Here is a 22,786-nt window from a genome sequence, read left to right as displayed (position 1 = left end):
CGAGTTTGGCTACCACAGCGTGCACCGCCGAGCGAAGAGAGTAAATTGCCTCCAGGCCATGGCTCCTCTACTGCAACTGGCAATCTGGAACTGGACTGGGTTGGCTGCATATGACGATGGGCATGGGCTGTGCAGTGCGGATCCCTGTGCACTTTGGATGAGGGGGGAGCATCGGTGGAGCTCCTTGGAGAGCGCGCGTCACAAATTAATTCGCTGATGGCGAGCCTGTTGGACTGTGCTGTTCCTTTTAGTTCTTTTTAGTTATGTTTGGTTCTGGCCAGATCGGCATGATTCCCACAGTAGTCCCTTTTATTTGTGGAGTGCTCTTGAGGATCTGCTCCTGCTTGTCTAGTTCACCTGCAACGGAGCAGCGGTTAAATGCGGAGGCCGTATCTGTGTTTGTTTGCATCAGTATCTGCGTCTGCGGCTGCTGCCGCGTCTGCCACTCGTGAGTTATGTCAGTCAGTCAGTCAGAAAGAACAGAAGGGAACAGACTGGACCAAAAACCAGACCAGAGGTCCTCTCTTCCACTTGAGCGTGCAATTTTTCTAATTCACATCCCAGGAATCCCAGAATCCAGAATTCATAATCCAGAATCCAGAGCCAAGAATTCAGTATCCATTCTCAGACGAAAGTCTCGCAGCGGGCGCATCGCGTAATTGACTTGGAAGTTATGAACCTTTTAATGTGGGATCCCTGGCATCCGCAGTCGAGACCACGGTCATGTAATTTTAATTTTCTCACTCGATTGCACCGCATAGACTGCCGGCCGATTGCCATTCATATGGCCATTGGCTCCTGAACTTGGTTAACTTGGCTAACAGGATGGGCCAGTTGCCACATGCAGTTGCACCTCAAGCTGAGTTGATTAGTTTGCCAGGTGGGGGCGTTTTCCGATGCTGAAAGATCAGGGCTAGCGTTTGGAAAGCAAAAAGGGAAACACTTCTGTGGAAATGCCAGTATTACGTTGTAAAACCTTAAAATAAATTATTATGAGTAATGTGCTAAACAAAGTAAACGAGCTCAGGGTAACCAGAAGTATATATTAAATATTCAAACTTTTATTAATCTCTTTCCACCTTATCTTTTCAATTGGTTTTCTTGCATCCAAAAGCTCGAAAAAATCTTGTTAGATTTGGTTTCAATCACGAGCTATCGAACACCTGTTCTCAAAAGTTGCTTGTGGTGCTAATTACCTCAACTGCCAATGCGTTTCGACTAAGTTCCCATGGCGGTGACCAGAGTTCACTAATTAGGAGAGGAATGCATATCAGACTCCTCTTTTTTTTCGGGGACACATGCAAATTTGAGTTAAGTATCAGAGGAAGTCACAGCGCGAAATTCGTCAGTTCGAGATTTATTCGGTTTTCGTGCATTCGGTTTTTGGTTTTGGGTTTTCGGTTTTCGGTTAGTGGGGTATTTATAAGCGAGAAGAGATTTTATAATCCGGTGTCGTTGGCTGTGGCACTTCGCACTTGTGCGAAAATTGCTAACGCAAAGCCCCGAATATTTCATTCAGCGTTTTAGGCATTTTTTCTTGGCCCACAGCAGCTGCCGATGCTTTGGGTCTATTGGCCCAATGAATTATGAGCCCGCTTCTTATGAGCGTGCAAACAGCATGGAAGTTGTGGGTGTCATGCGTTGTCCGGTTAATGAAAATGTTTGGCTCTAACTTTGGCCTATTGTTATTTCCGATACTTTGATACATTCGAATGTGTGTATTTTCACCCGCCTCTGTTTCCATTTGTAGGTGGGAAACAGCAATTTATTGCGCATCAAATTACAAGTGCCGATCAAAATATTTGCTTGTCCCATCTGCATTAGCATCGGCATGATCATCATGGTCTGGTGGCATCTTTGCCTTAATGGCCTTCTAATGAAGCGACTAGTAGGCTAATGGCTGTTGTTGGAGGTGTCTATTACCACATATTTAGATGCAAACTAGGAAATGTCTTATTTTTAGACAGGCGGAGATATCGCTTGGTCAAATTTGGACACAGCTTTCTTATGAATTATAAATAGCGTACATAGTTGCTACTCAAGCCTAGAAAAGCTAACAACTAAATCAAACAAACTTACAGGCGTGTTTTCATAGTAATATTTTTATTTTTTGGCAACGAAATGTATGGTTATTTATAAAAGTATTTGTAGAGAACAGCCTAAATTACTAATACTTATCTGAGTCAAAAATAGACCCGTCTACAGTCTTTAAAACTTATGCAAATCATTAAACTAGGGTTATATAATAAAAATGTAATATAAGTGCTTACTTTGTAACTTTAAAGCAAAGAATTTCAAACCATATCAATTTAAAAATTTTAGATCTTAGAGGAATATACATACATATACATGATGAGATTTCGGAACTCTATGAATTCACAATTTACCTTTTTTGTATTTAATTTTAACTCTCACTAACTGATAATCAAGATATTCCACATATGAGATTACCACTTGAATCTGACCTACTTCAGCGAAATCTCCTCTAACTTGTTTCCAATCAAATCATTTTACCTACCAAGTTCAATGGAGGAGATTCCCTTTGTTAGTGAAGAAACCGCTTGTCAATTAGCAAGGCATTTAGAAACACATTAACCTTTTCGCCTTGGCCTTAACCTTTCGCCAAAAGAGCGTTAATTCGCAGCGAAAATATTAAAAACGCAAATGCCGATTTGATGATGCCAATTCACAGAAATCGTAAAATGTCATAAATATAACGTATATAGACTGGCGCCAGCTCCAAATTAAAGAGGCTATATGATTTTGCCAATTTTGGGGCACACGCGTTTCCTTTCATATATTTTTTGCTTCGATAATCCCGGAATTTATTTTGTTTATATTTAAGGTATTGTTTATTGGTAATGACAAACATACGCAAATTCCGTTGTTATTGTTGCTATTTCGGGCTTGTGATGTTGTGTCCCTTGTTGATACGCATTTATACATATCTGCTTATATTTATGGATGTACCTCTGTGCAAATCGAAAAAAAACCATTGTTTTTACATTGGGACCTCTCACTTTGCGGTTGGAGTATTGTTAATCAATTGCCCAAATACACGTGTATCAGGTGTGGAACAACAGACACTGAAATATTACAACCTTTTGAGTTAAAATTTTTGGGAAAGTAAAAACATGCAACCCTTGCGAATACGTTTTTTTTCATAAAATAGGGGCAACGCGTTTGTTATCATAAGGGATCAACAATTGTCCGAGGTCTTCCCTGTGTACACTTCATTTGTAAACATTTGCCAAGTCGTTTTGATCGGAATTAAGGATCTAGGAAATACCACAGATCTTGGGGTTCCATTCAACCCTCTGACAAGATCGATCAGAAGTCAGCCACGCGTTAATTTTAACAGAAGTTCCGATCACTTTCACTTCAACTGGAAACTCAATGATGCCCAACGCATAAATTAAAGGCGAAAATGGTCCCTGGGGTAGTGAAAATTGATGGGAAAAGGGGGTTGTCTACATTTTCATTAACGAAACTCTTGTTAGTGACCAATTCGATTCGACAGTTGGCCACTGCCGAAAAACACCAAATACGGGCGCTTCTTTTCGGTAATTAAAAACGGGTTCCCGTTCCTAAAACAAAATACAAAATTCATTGTGAATTGGTGGTTTAATTGAATTTGCTGCACACGAAAGCAAACAAACCCGGAGACAATAAAGCAGATATGCGCGAGATATGCCAAGCGGTAAATTGGGGGACCCTCGGGCCTCGAAAGAGAGTTCCATCGATTGATCATGTGTTATCCTGCGAAGCTGCACTGTCCACGTCCAGCAACCTTTACCCATCAGCAACACCATCGGCGTTGAAAGGTTAACTCTCTGCAGCGATTCACGTCCAGAGACAATCGCTTACAGTTCCTTGGAACGCGGAGATTGTTATGCTTTTTATACCCTATTCATTTGGTGTTTACCACGATGTTTATTTATCACAGCAACACACAACAAGAACTTTACTTAAAAAATTGTGGGAAATAAATTAAATATGTATCTATTTATTATACAAAACCTTTAAACTTGTTTATCATTATTAAATCTTATTTTATATCCTGGATCTGCTTAAATGCCTTCCAACCATAGAAGTTTATATAAGCTTGTAAGCATGAATTTAAAATTATTATATACATTTTTGTAACTAAATCTGTAAAAATATTTAGCTCAAGAGCATCCAATCTCGTCATATCACATCATATATGCACATATCGCATTTGCCTCCTTTTGTGCTTTACTTACTTTTTGCAGATCGTTTTTTACCAACGCCCACCGTTGGCTTTATTTTACCTTTGGGCCGCTCTTGTTGTTGGTTTTTTCGCGTTTATCAGTTGAGATCAGGCGGCGGTGGTTCGGGTTTAGGTTTAAGTTTATCCTGTCTGCCTGTGGTTTTGGTAGTTTCGTTGCCGCTCTTTTTTGGGGCAGTGAATTTTAATTAAAATATTTCTCAGGGTTTTTATTTTCTCTGCGCCTGGAGTGGCTAAACTCCAGCCTCGGCAAAAAAAGGGGGGAATAATCTCTCGGTCGTGAGTGTGACACATTTGCATCAGATATGACGAGCTCGTCTCGAAAGGACACCCACAGACTCATAAATCAGAGTAGCAGCGTTTTGCTTGAAAAGGAACCAGAGGTGAAAACCTAAAATTGACTTGTCAGGACACCTGACATCCTCATAAATATTTGAATCCGTTTCTTTTGTTTTCCGGAGTCGTGAAGATTTCACACATTTTTCTCGTTTGCCATTTTTTCACTGTGACGCGACATGGCGCCAATGTCCTTTATGTCCCGCTGTTTCAGGCCAAAAAAATAAAATGAGGACCGCAGTGGCACAATAAGAATCCTATCTGTGATTATGCAGTTATGGCTACGTGGAATTCTCTGTGCGGTTGCGTTTAATTTTCAGCTATTAACACAATCTGGGTGGGATGACTTACACTTACCTTGACCGGCCAAAGAGGTGATCTGCAAATTTATAAATTGTTTAGGTTTAATCAGCTATATTATTATTTGCACGCTGTACTGCTTATCAATTAGCCTGATTTTTTATTTCCCTAACCACTTGAGACTGACGCCTGAAATTTTGCATCAGACTCATTGATTTAATTAATTTGTCATTGTCATTATCATTAAAAAAATAGTTTTGTGTTCTTTTTATTAGTTTGTCATTTGCAAACTGCCTCATTAATCTTCATTGACATTTTCACACAGGTTCTTCTTTAATTAGTAAAATGTGTAATATATATAACAGATTACATTAAATTGAAATTAATTTGGGATTTCACAGATATAGAAGTAATTGACATTTTAAACTATGAACTAATAGTTTTTCGAACATTTTACTTTGTTTTTCCTTAATGGCAAATATATATTTATAAGTTATTTAATATAGGTAAACGAAAACTTAAATCAAAATATAACCTAAAAACATTTTTCAGTTTTTTACTTTAAAATTTTTGAAATTAAAAATTGTGACACAAAAATGAATTTCCCTTGCAGAGCAATAAAAAAATCCATATTAATAAAGCTTTTAAAAAATATTCAACTACCTTAAATTAGGTAGTTTTTAATTCTTATTCTAAATTCCAATTTCTTACACAAAATGTGAAAAATATTCCAAGAACTTGAAATACACCCCCAAAATAATGTTACATGCCAAGTTCGACATCGAACCAAAATGTTAAACACCTCAACTAACAGCCGGCTTACACACGCACTGCTTGACGACGACTAAACTGCACTGCTTGCAGAATAACAGAGCCATGTACTCGACAAAGTCCGCTTGATTAGCAGAGCAAGCAACATGTTTCAGCCGCAACAAGTTCGTGCTGTTAAATAAATGTAGGTGGGAACTCGAAAGATGCGATAAAAAGCACGTTAACTGATTTCCAACGATTTTATCGGATATAAAAGCTTGGCTAAGTCCCTTTATCAATTTCATCACCATTATGGGGCGCCATAAACAATTAGACCGATCCCATTCGATTATGCTGCCATTTCATCATTGTTCTAGCATTTCAACGGAATTCTAGAGCACTCATATTGCGCTTCCAATTATGCGTCATTTGTCGCATAACTTAGAAAACGTAAGCAAAATAGCTGACACCGATGAATATTCGTGATCACTTTGGCATTTTTGATAACAGTATGCTACTGTATTTCTTTTGGAGCTGTTTCACTTCATTCATGGCCAGATCTTTGGTGAAGAGTCTAGTGCTCTAATTGAACCTATCACAAAACTTGTGCAGTTATCTAGGTAACGAGTTAATTGGAAATTGAAACACGAGCAAAGTCCACATGGGTTGTTGTTCTCGTTTTCGGGGGAAGTTCCCCTTTGATAATATCGTAGGTCTCATGCGTTATTCTCCGCCAGATCACTGGGATGCTGACGTACTAATTTACTAAACATTTCTAAGGAATAATACATACATTTGTTTACTGGTTCCATTTTCATATTCCTCACAATGATCCATAAGTGACGAACAAAACTGTTAATTTTCTATGGATCATTATGATTAGACTTATTGCGATTCTCGATAAGCCTTTTATTTACATCTCTTTATTCCAGCTTTCTGTTACCAAAATAAGTATTGCTTAACTTAATCGTTGTACGATTTGTGCTTTGTTTTTGGGTCGCTGGCAACACACATTATTTGATTTACAGCATGATCAATAAAACTGCCTGATACAACTGGCTGGCTAATCGATCAATATCAAAATGCAGGGGCAACTTTGCTAATGGCTCGCCAACTGGACCTTGCCCAATATCGTCTAGCATTTTTCCGGGCCATTCCGTCGGTGTTCGGCAATTGGGTGGGAGACTAGTTTTCTTTTTTGTTTTGTTTTTAATAAAGTGGAGCAGGTGGACGCCACCCAGAGATCATTATCTGGCCGGGAGACCCAGTTTTCCTAAATGGAGCAAGCATTTCAAGGAATGACAAACGCAAGCTGTTTGGTCTCCTTATTTATGATCACTGCAGTTAGGTGATCATTGCATTTGGTCTAAATAAATTATAAGCTGTATTCTGGATTTTGCAATTAAAAATAAAAATAAAATGCAAGGTTTAAATGTGTATAAATCCCTAGTTCCTTTATTAATGATCTTGATATATTCATAATTAATCAACTTTCCTTAAAAACTATACCGTAAATTTGTGTAAATGTTGTTTTTGAATTGCACATAGAAATATATAGCAGATATGCATTAAAAAGTGGTAAATGCATTACATTGTAACTCTGTAACTTCCTAAATACTTTGACCTTCAAAATGAACTGCTGCCGTGAACCTAGAAACCTTTGAGAACGAACTGCTCCACCTGGGAGATTTGGTGTCGAGCCCCAAGCGATCCGCAAGGAAGTGAGAAGCGGGCGAGGAATTCCGGACCAGCCTTTCCGCCGAGCCATCTATCACCCGCACATGGACATGTCTGCGACTCGACTCCAAGAATTTATAACGACAAACTGTGAATGCGCGCTGAGGGATGAGTGGCGGGGGCGGGCGCGGTTCGAAGCGGGAGCGAGTGCGAGTGAAAACGAGCGCGGGACGAACGCGGTTGGCCGGATTCGGATTGTCGGATGGTCGGATGGTCGGATTGTCGGCGTCGGTGGCGGTTCGGTTCGGTTCGAGGCGACGACAAACGCTAGAGCTCGATGTTTGACGACGCTCAGATTCAGATTCAGTTTCTTTTCACCTTTCGTCGGTTGTAGATCGCTGCCAGCGGAAGCAACGGATAGCCAATAGCCAAGTCAACCAGACACCCAGCACACCAAATGCCTTGGAAAATATTTTTGAAAAATTCCAAGTCACAATCGAGAGCAACAAATGCGTTCGAGCCAGATTAATTAGCCAGAGGTGAAAAGTGCATTGCGCGGCTACAGATACTGATTTTGTTTTAAAAATCGCACACCCAAAACCAGTTAAAAAAAAAACACAAGCGAAATATATATTTTCGAGTGCCCCAGTGCCAGTGCAAAACAAAAAAAAAAGTTACCGCAAAATAAATCAAATTTTGTGCAACGCGAGAATACACAAAAGATATATTCGAATAAATACAACTAATAATATCGTGTCGTCGTTGCGTCGCTGTTGACAAAAGTGCAATACAAGTATATACACCCAATAATAATATATTTATTACAACCAATTACATATTGTTAATCAAAAGTAATAAAATACGCAAATCAAGGCGAAATATCGCATGTACATAACATAAAGTGCGGTTACAAAAAATACAAATTGCAAGAGTAAAGAAAAACAAAAAACAAAAACCAAAAACTGAAAACCAAGCAACACGCCCGTATTTGATTGCATTTTTTTGCGGTGTAATTGTAAATTTGTTGACGCTGCTTTTCTGCCCAAAGTATCAGATTCGGATTCGCCGTACACATCCACATGCATATGCGAGTTTACAAAACTTCTGATTTCTGAATTTCCGCTCGGACTCCAAACTCAGCAGAAAATTAAAACTCTTTCGTCAGTCAAATGATAGACTCGCGACGATACTACGCACAAACCCATGTTGGATTATAATTTATACCCTTAACTTTGGGGGCTACAATGCGGCCAAAAGTATACGATGTAAGTTTTGAAACTAATTCTGAGCGTGACTCAATGTTTTGCATTATTCATGAAAGTGATAAAATTGTAGTTCCTAAAAATCCCAATAATAGCATAATGTTTCCGAGAGTGTCTAGTATATATTTTTATAAGTGTTCCTCAGAAATTTTTATAGTCATGATAAATTTATAAAGGTGCTGAAATTATAGGCGTTCTTCTATGAAAATGGGGCTAATTGGTTTAAGTAGGAAACCAAAATGGCGTGGTATTCAAAAAATAAAATATTTGGCAGGTTATATTTTGAAGAAAATACATATTACAAGGTTCTACTCTTAGGTTCGCTTTAAAAATCGAACTATTTAAGAACTGTTTATTTTAAAATTTTTTCCTCGAATACTGAGTATTCTTAAACCACGTGCGAAGGCAAAAGAGTGGAACACGCCATGCTTAAACCAAAAACGGATGGCAAACCATACGCAATCCAAGGAATAATCCGCGAATACCATGACCTGTGTTGTTCGCTCCCTTTACTTTTCGCACAATTCCCACACAAACACAGACGCAACTATAAAACTAATATATATTGTGGACGGAGGGCTGTTTATCAGGCGCAGCGCCATTTCACTTAAAAAACAATTTCCAAACGCACATAAAAAGCACAATTATATGTTCGAAACAAGAAATGTGAAATGTGCCAAAGACCAAGTTCAGTCCGAGTCCGAGTCCGAGTCTTGGTTTCTGTTGCTGTTTCAGTTTCTCTTTCAGGTTCAGTTTCGGTTTGAGTTTCAGGTTCAGGTCCATAATTGCCGTTTATAACTTGTTATGGCACCAACACATGCAAACTGTCAGGATAAATCATCATGTGTGTGTGCGTTCCGTGCTCCTGTGTGCGTACAACCCCTTTTTCGAAAAACTTTCGAGGGTTTGTGGCGTGTTCTGTGATCAGGACATTTACCTGAGTTATAAATCAATTGCAAACGCGCCAACCCCCGTTTAAAATCATTCGCGAAACTCGCATGAAAAGCGTTAACCTAAAGCCTTTAATACCGATTAATACAGAGTAATTGTTTCTAATCTCAATCACAATTCCCACCTTAGTCCAAATCATAAACGAGTTCAACAATTCACAAGGCAAACAGCGCCACGCCTCATCAGAAATATTTTCGGAGAGACAGACGATAAGCGTCGCGTTCTCCTGTAAAAATAGACAATATTTGATTTGATACTTCGAATTTGTTTTCTCCTTTTATTAATTAAACGGAAATACGCGGAGATAACACCCGAGAGCACAGAACTTATGGGCTTGGTCTAAATCGATTGATAAGCACGAACGGCAGCGGTGTTTTTGTGGGCCCAAAGAAGATCCATTAGGAGAAGATCATCGAATGGAACCCCTCGAATTATATACATTAATCTACACCCTCGAGAGTTTTATTGAAATTTATGATTTGGCCACGAGGCACGAGCTCAAATGCCAAACATCATAAATACATCTGTGACTAGGCACATATTTTTGTGCAGCTTTGATTAATGCAATCGAGAAACCCAGAAACCGAGTCTTGCCTCATTTGTTACCGTTAATGGAGGCCGGACAACCTTGGCCAAGTTAACTGCACTCTTTTCCATCATGACTCGTAGGAAAATCACCAAGTTCAACGAATAAATATGTAAATTCTGATTTATACTCATATCCTAGGATTGTCAGAACGCGACTATGATAATTACTATTAAAAATATTGAATTATCATTAAACGTGTCAGTTTCCTGGTTAATTGTAAAAGGCTGTAAAGTATACGAAAGTTTGAGGAAATTAACAGACCAACAAAAGTTTGCTGGCGCCCAATGCCGCTAAATAAAAAAATAAAAAAAAATGTCACATCCAAGTTTATAATTAGGTTACGCGCGGTTGGAAAAAGCTGTATATACGAAAAGTGGGTTGCGAATTGTGGCTTAAATAATTGGGTTCCCAAACAAATGACGCCAAAGCTTGAAATCGAGAAGCAGCATTAGGAAACGTCCCCAAAAGGCACGTCCCTCAGTGCCCTGCACCCATTTCATAGAGATAACACGGCGATGATGTATACGTAAATCAGCAGCATATAGCTTATAGAGTATATCAAACGATTAGTCACATTGGCAGCTGGGATCAGAGGTTTATAAGTAATCCGCCGACGGCAAAGCCGCGTCACAAGTCGCCTCTGAATTTGTTTATCATTATCACACAAGAGCGTGGAGAATTCGGTTAGTACATTCCGGGCACACTTCCAGCACCTGTACGATTCAGCTCTGTCTGGATTATGAAGGACTTACCTGGCGAGGAATGGATTATTGAGGGCGATAAACCAACGAATTCACCACACGCCGCAGATATCTCGATTGGCTTTTTGGCGATCTTCGATTTGCAATCGATTCAATCGAATTTTACGGCTTTATGTCTTTATGACCAGCTCAATGCCAGTGACTAAGTGGCCAAGATCTGGCCAAGCCAACCCCCATAAACCCATGATCTGAGCCAGCCAGCCAAGTTCTCACCCAGTTGAAAATGAAAATAAAAGGTAAAAAGCGAATGGAACGAGTTCGTCACTATCTTATCAGCAAAGAACACGTTCAAAATATACGCCACGGCGTACTACGCGTACTATATCTTCACATACTCGTATGTGCATACATATATACATATACCAAATAATAACAATGCGCCAAAAAAGAACCATGCGGCCGTCAAGTGTTTATAGTTTGTTTTGCTTTTTCGCATAGTAGTGCAGACCCTAACAAAAAAGCCCCTACCCCAAAGTTCGACCCCTCGAAGGGATCCATGAAATTTTACTACGTTTCGCTAGTGCTTTACAACTCTGCGATAAGTTGGCTTTCCTTAAGGCAACCGCAAATATTTGTTTAGAGCGACAGGGACGGCTGATTAATTGTTCAATTTATGCCAAATATTTGCATTGGGCATCACAGCTGCACACCACGATTGCCGTTGCACCTGACCCACAATGCTGGCCATTGGTTGTTTTTGTCATTGGTGTTGTCATTGTTGGCTCAGTGTTTCGTAAAAGGAACAACAAAAACAAAAACAAAAACTAAAACAAAAATACAAAGCACCACAAGCACACCCACTTTTGGAGGTCCCATGAAAAATCATCGAAGATAAAACGCATCGAAGTTAGGTTTTTGATGAATTAGAAAGTTTTGTATTTTCGCCCAGAGGCGTTTCTTTGAATCCCCAAACGCTAATCAGCTTAGCGATTGATTTATCTTTTCGGTTTATTGTCTAGGTGATTTATTGGCAAGCGACTATCGGTGGTTATCAGATATTTACAGTAATGTAAAACTGGACTTTATAGAACCATAACGCTCGATAAGGTGCCCGATTTCGATATATTCAGCGATCCGCTTTAAAACCATATCAAATGTATTTGCTTAGCCATTTAAGCTGGCAATTTAGCTGGAATGAAAAGCGAAACACGCGTTTTCTCCCCAGCTCAGGTGCAAGGCAATTATTATTTACTTCCAGAAAAGGTGTCATATTTGAGTAGCCCGCTCACAGCCCTAGACAAATTCAACGGATGCACTTGCCTTTATGTTTGCCTTCAACTCGCCATCGCCTCATCGATTTCGTCGCCATCTGCCCATCTCTTTCTCCTTTCTTCCAGCCCTTAGCCCCGTCTCTTTCGCACTGTCTGGGGCGGTGTTGACACTTTGGGAAAGTTGCTGCTGAATGCCTAACAAAGTATATTCGTATATTCGCTGCCACTTAAGTAGCCCGGACTTATCAAAAGGGCTGAGAGCGCAGGGCCGAAAGCCGCTTATCACCTCCGACGGTGCAGCTGTCCCGGTGGCGAAAATCGCATTAGATACAACCCTCTATAAAGCGGTATTATAGTCGGAATAGGCAGAAAAAGGGGGTGGTCACACCGAGCCAAAAACACGTGATGTTTATAATCATTAATAAAGTTAACAATACCATACTGCGTTCAATGCGAACCATTAATCAAACCCACAGCCAAACAATTAATGTTTATTAACAGCTCAAATGCACAACACTTTTTCTAAATATTTACTAAACTAAGATGTAGGCCTCTTCACAAGGGTAGATCTTCGCCCATTTTCGCTTGAGTGTCATATATTTATTGCAGAACCCATCACCTTTTCTCTCAGTGCACACAAAGGTGAGAAGGGCGGCTTGCTAATGAGGCGAGATTTGTGTGGCGGCACGTCAACTTTTTCAGCATTCCAGCACTTTTCTGCCATCTCCCCCGCAGCCTTGACATCAAATGATTCGTCTCCTATATATATCTACTGAACAGTCTGAAAACAACATTAGCTTATCGCCGGGGTACACTGAACTCTCACGGATTCCCGTTCCCGTTCCCAGTTCCATTCCCATGCCCAGAGCTCTGGTGGTGGTGGTGGTGGTGGTGCCTGCTCTATTATATTTGGGGCGTTGCTTTGGTGGCTACAAGTTCAAGAGGTTTTTGGGGCCGAGGGGGAAATAACTGAGATGAATGGCAAAGAGCACTCTTGGTGCCAAAAGTATGCAAAGTTTTTGGCATGCTGCTGCTGCGAGCAATCTCAGGTCTTAACTCTTAATTAAAGTAGTCTGGAAAGGGGCCAAGAAGTTTGCGCGAATTACTTAAAGCAAGTTTGGTTTAAGAATTGCGTTTCTTAAATTGGTAAAAATTATTATGAAGTACCTTTAGTTAATTAGTATTCCTTTGAGTAATATTTTATTATAATGTCATAGAACTTTTTGCCATTTGCTGTCATATAACCAAAGCCAACTCTTGATTTGCATATTGTTCTACATCTCAAGTCGCATTAAAATGCATACTTCACATTCCCCATCCGAAACTGAATCCAAATCCGAATCCGAATCCGCAACCGATTCAAATGCCACCTCCCACTGCCTGTTGCAGTTGCAACTGCAGTCGCTGCTGTGCGCATTCCACATATAAATATTTTCAAATAATGCCCACCAGCTCGGCGCCCTGCTGCAAAAACAATGGCAACACAAAACTGGCAACTGTCAGAGTCAGTTGAGTACTTGTGGCACAAAGTACGTATCGTAGCCATCCCTTCCAGTTGGAACTTCATTAAGTCGGCACAGAGGAGAGAGGAGAGCAAACACGTAAAGTTGCAGTTGCAGCCGGAGAAATCGGGGGTCGGGGGGTTTGAGGGATTTCGAGGGCTAAAGAGGGGTTTCCGAGGGATGAGGCTTAGGGTTGCTCGGCGAAAAGCGCAAGGTGGATGATGTAAGAGTATTAAGTAACAGCCAGTTCCCCGTTTGAGCCACCCCTTAAAACAAAGGAAAAAATTGCATTAAGTGCAGCCGGGCAACTGGGTAACCGAGCAGCCCGAATAAAGTAAAAAACTGCACAAAAAATGAATGCACAGGGGTGCCCACCATAGTCGTCATGATCGTTCCCATCGTCATTACAATCGAAATCATTCGCACAATTGACAGCATAAAATTTCACACCAGAACACGTGGCAATCTGGCAATCGAGAGGGAAAATCGAGCAGCAGTTGCAGGACCATAATTACACGATGGATTACCCACAACACAGCACGTGCCCGCAATCAAAGTACAATGACTGACTATCTGGCAAATCTTTGGTGCCAATTCATTTTTGTGTCCAAATACTTTATGGCCTAATCTAATCGGCTGCGCATTCCGCAGATGCCATATGTATTTGGTTTTCAATATGAGTACGAACTACGACGGGGTACAATTATGCGGCTATAAGTGAGAGCTGGAAGCAACAAGTGTTAATGTGTCTCTATAGTAGATGCCAACACGTGCCCCGTTCTCGAGAGTCGGAGATTCGAGCCCCAAACTAGTTTGCATTCGATTGCAATCGAATGGGAAATTAAGAGACCCACTGCTTAGCATTTTATCGTTCGATGCGATCGCGGCGAATCACTTGGAGTTTAATTTTAATTTTAGTTTCCAGATTTATAAGTATATATGTACATATACATATGTACACATACAGCCAGTGGCCGAAAGCCCGTACAATCGAGTGGACAAACTAATTAAAGGCCTGAAAATGTCGCCGGCGATTAGATTGCACATGTCGAATGTGGTCGCTGTGACGTCGATGGTATTACGAAAGGAGGTTCCACTGTTTCGAGTTCGAGACTTGTGAATGAAAGCTCCTCGTTGGGGTGGTCCAACCAAAAGAAAAAAAAAAAAAAACAGAAAAGAAATAGAAAAGTGTGAGCACGTAGCGAAAGGAAAACTCTCAATCGAAAACTATTGCTATTCAGTATGCAGGGCACACTATTCAGAGGTGCAGGGCTCCTCGACATTGCGTAAGCCAGACCAAGGAAACTGGGCACTCACCAGAGACCCTTTTGGCTCCGTTCTGGGCTCCTGTCTGCATACCAAATAAGGTAATTATGAGTCGCAGAAGCGAACAAAAGTGAAGCACAGACAGAGGCGACTGGCCATAGAAGCGATATCGAGTTACATACATGGGAACCGCCGATGCACGCGGAGAAATACCTAGTTAATAGCGGAGATATATTCTTCATGGAAATTACAAATGGATTACACACTATTTCATCACCTGCAATAAGACTTTACTCTCCAAAAGCATACTGAAAGTTACTTGCACAGAGGTATCTTGATAGATAGGGACAACAGCAATCTAGATCTAAAATAAAGAATATGATTTGCCATTTTTGATTTCACAATTCATATATAACTACTGTCATTATTGGATAGTAAGTTTGACAATCATAAAAAAGAGTTTTCTGTGTTTTTCTATCTGTAAAGCCGCGGTTCATGCGTTCGGTCCTTTTGTCTGGTCTTAGAGAACTTCTGAACTTTGGAAGTTTTGGTTTTGGTTTTGGTTTTGGTATTGGTTTCGGTTTCAATTTCAGTTTTGGTTTTTTATGTTCTGCGGTTGCCAGGCCTCGAAAAAGGCTTTTCTTTTTTGTCTAACTACCTAACATAAGTTGACTGAAATTTCGTAAGCCACTTCTATTGATCTGCCAGCAGTCGTAGAAAGAGCCCTGCAATAATTTACTTAGAAAGCCGTCTAAGCATAAATTGCAAGAGCTTCAGGTCAACTTAATTGCCAAACAAGCAGCAACGCAAAAAATAATAAAAGCGTTTGAAAAATGTTGTTCCTTCGACGGGCATTGTGAAATTGCATTGAGAATGTGTTTGCCCTTATGTGTTTGCACATTTCAAATGAACCTTATTGTCTGCTGTGAAATTGAAAAATGATAAAAATCGCACGCCACCAGGCATTTGATTTGGCTGAGTTCGCTTTGGCTTTTTTCTTCATTTTCGGGACTGCCCACTGAGAGGGTTAGGGATTCAGATTCAGATTCCGATTTGGATTTGGCACTAAGGGCCCTTGCAAAGTCGCCTCCTCCTGGGGCAGTTTTAACTTTTGACTCTCGTTCGTTCGTTCGTTGCATATTGATTTCTCGAGCTCGATTCTTTGCGTTTTCACTTTTCAAGCGCAGCGCAGAACACAGAGACCTTCGTCCTAAGAAACTACCCTTCTGGGTCTTGAGTTCTTTTCTTGTTCGGTGTTTTTTTTTAACTTTTGCTGTTTTTGTAGTTCAGTTCAGTTCAGTGCTAAGCTGAAATCAATGACCTTTTGGGCCCGGGGATTAGTTGGTCGGGAAACGAAATATGCAGTGCGGAAAGTACAACAAAATATGGCAAGACGTGTTCGGCCGAATCGATAAAATAAAACAAAAAAGGGGCTAAAAAAAAATAAAGCACATTTTCCTCTGGCGTTTTCCGAGTGGCCACTTGTGGTCACTTGTGTGGGGTGACATTGAGCCAGAGGCACTGGAAGGGCTCTCCATGGAAATCCGATGGATACGTGCCGCATTTTTTGTTTAAATACATTTTTAGAGATCTCACGATCGGCCGTAAAATGACTTAATTGTTGTTTAAGACGGAAGTTCGTCTCGGGAAGCAAGTAAAAAACAAAAAACAAAACAAAACGAATAAAGTTGAAAACAAATCAATAAAAGCAATAATAATCATTAATAATAATCTGTAAGATTTATGCAAATGTCTTTCCTTTGAATCACACTCAACTCTTTATTTATAGTAGCTAGCGTAATTTAATTGTGAATACTATTGAACTCTGATACTCATTTCGTTTATTTTTCGCATACTTGCAGGTTCCACAAGTTCATGCCCAATGTCAGGACTATTTTAATACTGATGGTGAGTTTTTGTCCCACTGTGACTACAGTGATTTGAATTTTTACGACCTACGTTATTGTATATCTTAGCAAATGAATGGGTTATGAATAACTTTCGCAGGGGATTTCTGCAAACTAGCATATCTTAATATTTTCCTAGAATAGTTCGGGCAAAGCCTTGATCCAGTTTTGGTTATTGGATGGCCAAAAACCAAAAACCATCTGGAAATCTTCAATCTTCAATCTCAATCGAAAGCTGCCTTGCTTTCAACACACTCTGAATAATTATCTTGAGAAATGTCAAAATATTTTTATTCGTTCAAGAGATTGAGTGTGTGTAATCGAAGTCGGAGTGGGGGCGAAGCAATTCGGAGTTTTGATATGGGAAGCGTGTGTACATTGGAGTGGCTCTCGGTTTTGTGGGGTCTCTCCACTTGAGGCGGCCCATAAAAAATAATAATTATTATTATTATGATTATGATTATGATTGTTACACATACACGCCGGGGCAACGTCATTGAACTATGGAAAAGGTCGCACGGCATTCTCAATTTTTTTTCTCTTTGAATTTTTTTTTTTTTTTTTTATGAGAAGTGCAAACAGAAGGCCTCGTTCTCCTTCCATCCATCTAACTGAAAAACTGACACTCTGTCAACTAGATGATGGAAAATATGAGGCATGTCAACCACTTGCACAACACGATACACAAGTGTTTAAGTCCCGATAAATCGATCGGCACGCGTCGATCTCAGTGCTTAGGTCAATTTGTTTTGGATTGTGTCCACAACCCCATCGCTTACCCAACCGAAAGTCCTACTAAGCCCTCCGCTAAAGTCCAGTGTTATTTTTGGCCATTTCCCCATAAATAGCTAATAATGGTTCCTGGTCGCTTTTGGTGCCGTGCGGTTACGATGATGTATGGCGATGGTCCGATCTAAGCCCCGATAAATACTCGATTTGCACTCGCCCCACTTTAAATGTCATATGTCTGGCCCATTCGCTTGTTTTGCTGATTTGCTGATTTGCATATTTCTTTATCTTAGAATAATTGTGATATCATTTGGACAGTGGGTCGCGATTTGGTGGTCCAAAGGTCGAAAACGTGCCATTAATGGTGGGCATGAGACATACACGTGTCAGGTGGTGAAATATTTAATTCTGGAAGGTTGCCTCTTGTCAGGTGATTTCCCAAGATGGTTCCTCGAGCCACGCAAATGAATCCAAATCACATGCAGATTCCACATTCATTCTGGCAAATTCCAAGCAATTAAATTCCGTAATAGGACATTTGCTTCCTATTTAAATGCATGGGAACGAACTAGCCGTATCTGCAGAATGTCAAAGCTTAGAACAACATATCCCATTGAGAAACCAATTACCTGGACTACCATAACACCAACATAATGGCCAGTTGGCCTGCGGGCCCAACTTTGACCATGACCATAAAAATTTTGTGTCGCATGTGCGGGGCGGCGGTGTAGTAAAAAGCTCATCGTATTAATGGAAATTTATGGGGCAAAAAGGGTTACTTGAAGCAGGATTACGGGATTAGTGGCCAGATGTGGCTGTAATGCAGATGAATCGTCCATTAATCGAGGTTCTCTTCTATTTTTTCCTCCTTTTTGCAGACTTTTGTGGTTGCTCTTGCGATGCCAGCATGCGCCGCGAAAAATGTTTTAACATTGAGCAAACACAGCGAACGTGCGCTGCACATCAATTCGCACGGCAAAGTGACCGCCGAGAAGATATTGCGGACGTATCGTAAGTATTACTAAAATATATGTATATATATAAATATACCACTAAAATATTCCGAACTGAATGCGAACTGGGACGGCTCTTACTCATGCGTTTCGCGTTCATCAATTACCATTGGCATTTAAATTAAATTGGCATTTACACAAGTACTTCTACAGATGCGTATGTTTGCAGATAACGTCCGGCCCCCCTAAAGTGAACCAATGCATACAGTAAAATAAAAAAAAGGTTTTTTATAGGCATATAATTAGAGCTTTTGTTTGACTTTGTAATTTGATTGGCTTGCCGTGTAGTGCCGTTTGAAAAAGTCTAAGCTAGCCAATTTGGCCTGTACCGTATATCTTGAACTCTGTCTGGGTCTGGATCTCCGTCTGTGGCTGTGGCTGTGCATATTGTGTGCTTAATTAAATTATTGGTAATTTAATATTTGATTGATGTTATGAACCGCGCCGAACGGCGCCCATTGCGGTTTCGCATTTTGTTTTGTTTGTCCGGCCGCTCTTAATTTATTCGGAATTCATTTGCTGCGGTTTCCAAGCCTCTGGCTGGAGCTGGAGCTGGAGCTTTGAAGTTCAGGAGCATTCATTGTGGGTTGATGACTGAGCGAAAGTGACAAGATCAGGCGCCGCCTTGCGTCACTCACAAGTCCAAGGGATTTCCAGCAATACACCGCTGTTATGCTTAAATGCAATCCCAATTCCAATCCGATGAAACGGAAACAAAATTGTCCGCACGTTATTTTATCTTATCGGGCAGCAGGCGCTACTGGGGCAATATGATCGATTTGCCGGGTCTTCGAAGGTCTTTCCTAAAGATCCGAGTCCAAAGCCTAACACAAGCCAATTCGATCGGAATTATCAGACCTAGCTCAATTTCAGGGTTAAAACCTTTCGCCCAGTGAGAGTTCAACGACTCAGCCAGCGCCGGTAATTGACTGGGGCGATCTATTGATTTCATCAAGTCTTCTACTGAAAAGGCACATAGTTTCATTCTAATCAAAAGCCCCTTCATAACTTTATCAAAAACCTTTCAATTAATTGGGTTATCTGTAGGCGCTTCAAGTGGTTCCAGTTCCAGTTCCATTAAATATTTACACAATAGCCACCGCATGTTTGTTGTTTGCCAATAATTAATTAAATTTCGGATTTTGTTCTATCTCTTTTTACCTGTAGAATACTTCACTATGGAAGCTGTCAACGATGTGTTCAATGTGTTGGATTTCAAAATCACCATCTATTCGGCGGATGTAGATTACTATCTGTGCTTCCATCACGGCAGACTGGTTGGAAAGGTGAGTTTTCGACAACTTTTATAATATAGTTAATAAGATTATAGTTAATAATCGTTGGTAGAAGTTTAATAGGTTTTTACGATTATGATAAATAATACATTACATTTTTCAACTTACTACCTCACCAAAAATGTGTTTAATCAATAGATTAGCCAGCTTATCTGAATAACTTTTGGGGTTTTATTTCCATTATTTGAGCTCAAAAATACAAATAATTTGGCTACTAATTTAAAGTCCATACTAAGTCCTCTTTTCCTCTTATTATCTTTTGGTTTTATAGAGAAACGCCACAAAGGACTGCCACTTTAAGGAGGGAATATTCATGGGCAATCAAAACTTTAGCAGCGCCTATAATCCAGCGCTGCGTGTGGGTTTCAAGGGAAATTTTAAGCCAATTGGCCTAAATGATTTTTCCAAACCGAAAGTGATGAAGAAGGCCATACTGTTTTTCTTTCCTTTGAAAGAGGAGAAATTCAATTTACATTTGGCTAAAGTGCTGAGCAGCAGCACCACCACCTCCACCACGACCACAACAACAACTACATCAACCACAACAACGACAACAACAACACCACCACCCAGTACCACAACAACAAGAACCACACCAGCTAGCCCAGTGGCGGTCACAAAACGGACGCGTTCGAAATCGCGTCGCCCAACAAGTATTAATAGCAATAGTAGCAACAGCAATAGCCCTGACAAAACCAGCAGACACAACAGTAATAGCCTTAAGTCCTACAACCAAGCCAATAGCAACAACAACAACAGCAACAATAATGAGCTGGATCTGCAGCAGGAACAGGTGATCCTGCAGAGGAGTCGTAAGTTCGATCGCCGCCAGAGGCTGCAGCAAAAGAAGCGGCAGCTGCAACTGCAGCAGCAGCAGCAGCACCGCCGTCGCCATCGGCACTACGGCACAGTGGGTGTGATGGCCAAACCGCAGCCCAAAAACTTGGAGGGGCCTCATCATCACAACAACAACAGCAATGCCACCATACTGGAGCGGCGCAGACGTCGCCGCTTGGAGCGGCAGCAGCACAAGTTGCAGCGCGAGTTGTGGGAGCGCGAGCAGCGTGAGGCGGGCGACAAGGAGCGGGAACGCGAGCGGGTGGAGCACCTGCCCAAGGCCACCTCCTCGGCCTCGTCCTCCTCCTCCTCCTCGTCGACGGCCACCTCGACCGCTCTGACCGCCACGGCCGCCTCGCTGGCACCCAGCGCCTTCAATCTGGTGGCCATCATGGCAGCCAGTCGTCGCAAGCGGGACAGGCGAAAACGCTCGGCGGTTGCAACAGGTGCCGGTGCGGGCGCAACAGGTGCAGGTGCAACAAGGGGCGGTGGCAGTAGCAGCAGTGCGCCCGATGCTGATATGCAACTGGTGGAGCTGCCCTCGCAGCGATTGCAGCAGCAGGATGAGCAGCACCCACAAAACGAATACTCAAAACCATATGTTAATAGTAACTTAAACTTAGATCTAGACCTAAACTTAAACGTAAACGTAAAGGAACTAATTGTTAGTAATAGCGTTAGCGTTAATCATGCAATACCTGCCTTGCCAAAAAACTACAACTACTTGTACAGTAACGAGCATTATAATTTGAATACTAAAAGTAGCACGACTGATTCTAGTAGTTTAGACGATAGCACTAAGTTCGATAGTCCAAATAGCCATAGCCCTAGCCATAGCCACAGCGCGTTCAATCAGAATATTGACAATAATCTTAAGCAATTAACCGATCGAATTGAACTTGCCTCAGCCGAAAGCCAAGTTGAGACAACAGTGACCCCCGAAGGTGAGACAGAGACAGAGACAGTTACTACCGAAACTGTTGTGGAGAATCGCAATCATATTGATGCTAATAATATAATCGACGATGGCTACCCGAACGACGAGGAGCACGGAGAGCAGATTCTTAAGAAACTTCTTCGTGGCCTCAGGTTGCAACAGCAACAGCAACAGCAACAGCAACTGCAACTGCAACAGCAACATGTGCAGCAGCAACAACCTAATATTGAAAACCCTAACGAAAATATTAATGTTGTTAACAATAATCAGAATCATAATGATAATGGGCTGCTGACAAACAATAACCATAATAGTAATTACAATGAGCAATTTGCGAATGACGATGAAACGATACGAATTCAAAATAATAAATATGAAACACATATAGTACAATACAAACATGCGGTATTTATTTGGCAAATAGTGGGGGAATTCTATGAAAATTCTAGCACTTACAGCACATACACATATTACTCGATAATCCTCGATAATTTTGGTAACAAAGTCTGTGAAAGTGGCTAAAGTAAGTATTTGGTTACCTTATTCTGTACAGATCTATGGAATATATACAAGGTTTCTTCTGAAGACATGATGTACGTGTTTTTCCCATCATCTCTGGTCTGTGAAAATGTTTCTACAAGACCATCTCGCAATCCGGAAACATCTATGGCAACATTTCTGTGGTCACCCAATTCGGCTATTCATAATGCGCATTCCGGCAAATCGTACCAAAATCGACTGGGGAATATCAAAACATAATTCGAAAATCGTGTAACAATTGATAAGAATCTACAACAATGTGACAATGTGTAAATCTCCTGACTGCCTGACCTCAATCTGCTCGGATAACGATAAATAATGTGGCGGGCCAAAGTCGCCGCAAAGTCGCCACAAAGTCGCGTGCAAAACGCGTGGGCGTTTTTTCGAATATTTCCATCACATCTTCTTTTGTGCTGCGATCTCCAGCGATCGATGGAAATTGTTTGATAGATGTTCGGGCCATGTTGACACTGCATAAATCATAAATACAGATTTCATATTAATTTATGCAAAGTACCCGAGATGTATGGCGTGTCTGAAATTAATTAACCAGCGATTTCTGTGTCGCAGCGACACATGCAAATTCGGCTAGCTTTTCATGCCTCACATCGGATTTATCAGCAACCTGCGCCTGAGCTGTCCACCTAGCTGGCCAATCTCCGTCCAGTCCGACA

General features: G+C 40.9%; 1 protein-coding gene across 1 annotated transcript; it reads left to right on the top strand.

The window, feature by feature from the left end:
• The first annotated feature begins 8,564 nt into the window (after positions 1-8,564).
• LOC6530241 (protein kinase 4) lies at positions 8,565-22,094 on the top strand. Its single transcript, XM_043206963.1, has 5 exons — positions 8,565-8,579; positions 16,719-16,762; positions 18,369-18,501; positions 19,671-19,789; positions 20,070-22,094. The coding sequence occupies exons 1-5, from the start codon at positions 8,576-8,578 to the stop codon at positions 22,092-22,094; spliced, it is 2,325 nt and encodes a 774-aa protein (XP_043062898.1). The 5' UTR covers positions 8,565-8,575.
• Positions 22,095-22,786: the final 692 nt, after the last annotated feature.

The sequence above is a fragment of the Drosophila yakuba genome, chromosome 2R (assembly GCF_016746365.2).
Source record: "Drosophila yakuba strain Tai18E2 chromosome 2R, Prin_Dyak_Tai18E2_2.1, whole genome shotgun sequence".
NCBI lineage: Eukaryota > Metazoa > Arthropoda > Insecta > Diptera > Drosophilidae > Drosophila > Drosophila yakuba.
The sequence above is the reverse complement of the archived record's forward strand: the minus strand, read 5'-3'. Positions and strand labels throughout refer to the sequence as shown.

Bases quoted from the DNA above. Each gene is read 5' to 3' on its own strand.
- LOC6530241 (XM_043206963.1), top strand. The intron at 16,763-18,368 runs GTGAGTTTTTGT...TCCTTTTTGCAG, and splicing joins GGACTATTTTAATACTGATG to ACTTTTGTGGTTGCTCTTGC. The intron at 18,502-19,670 runs GTAAGTATTACT...TTTTACCTGTAG, and splicing joins GAAGATATTGCGGACGTATC to AATACTTCACTATGGAAGCT.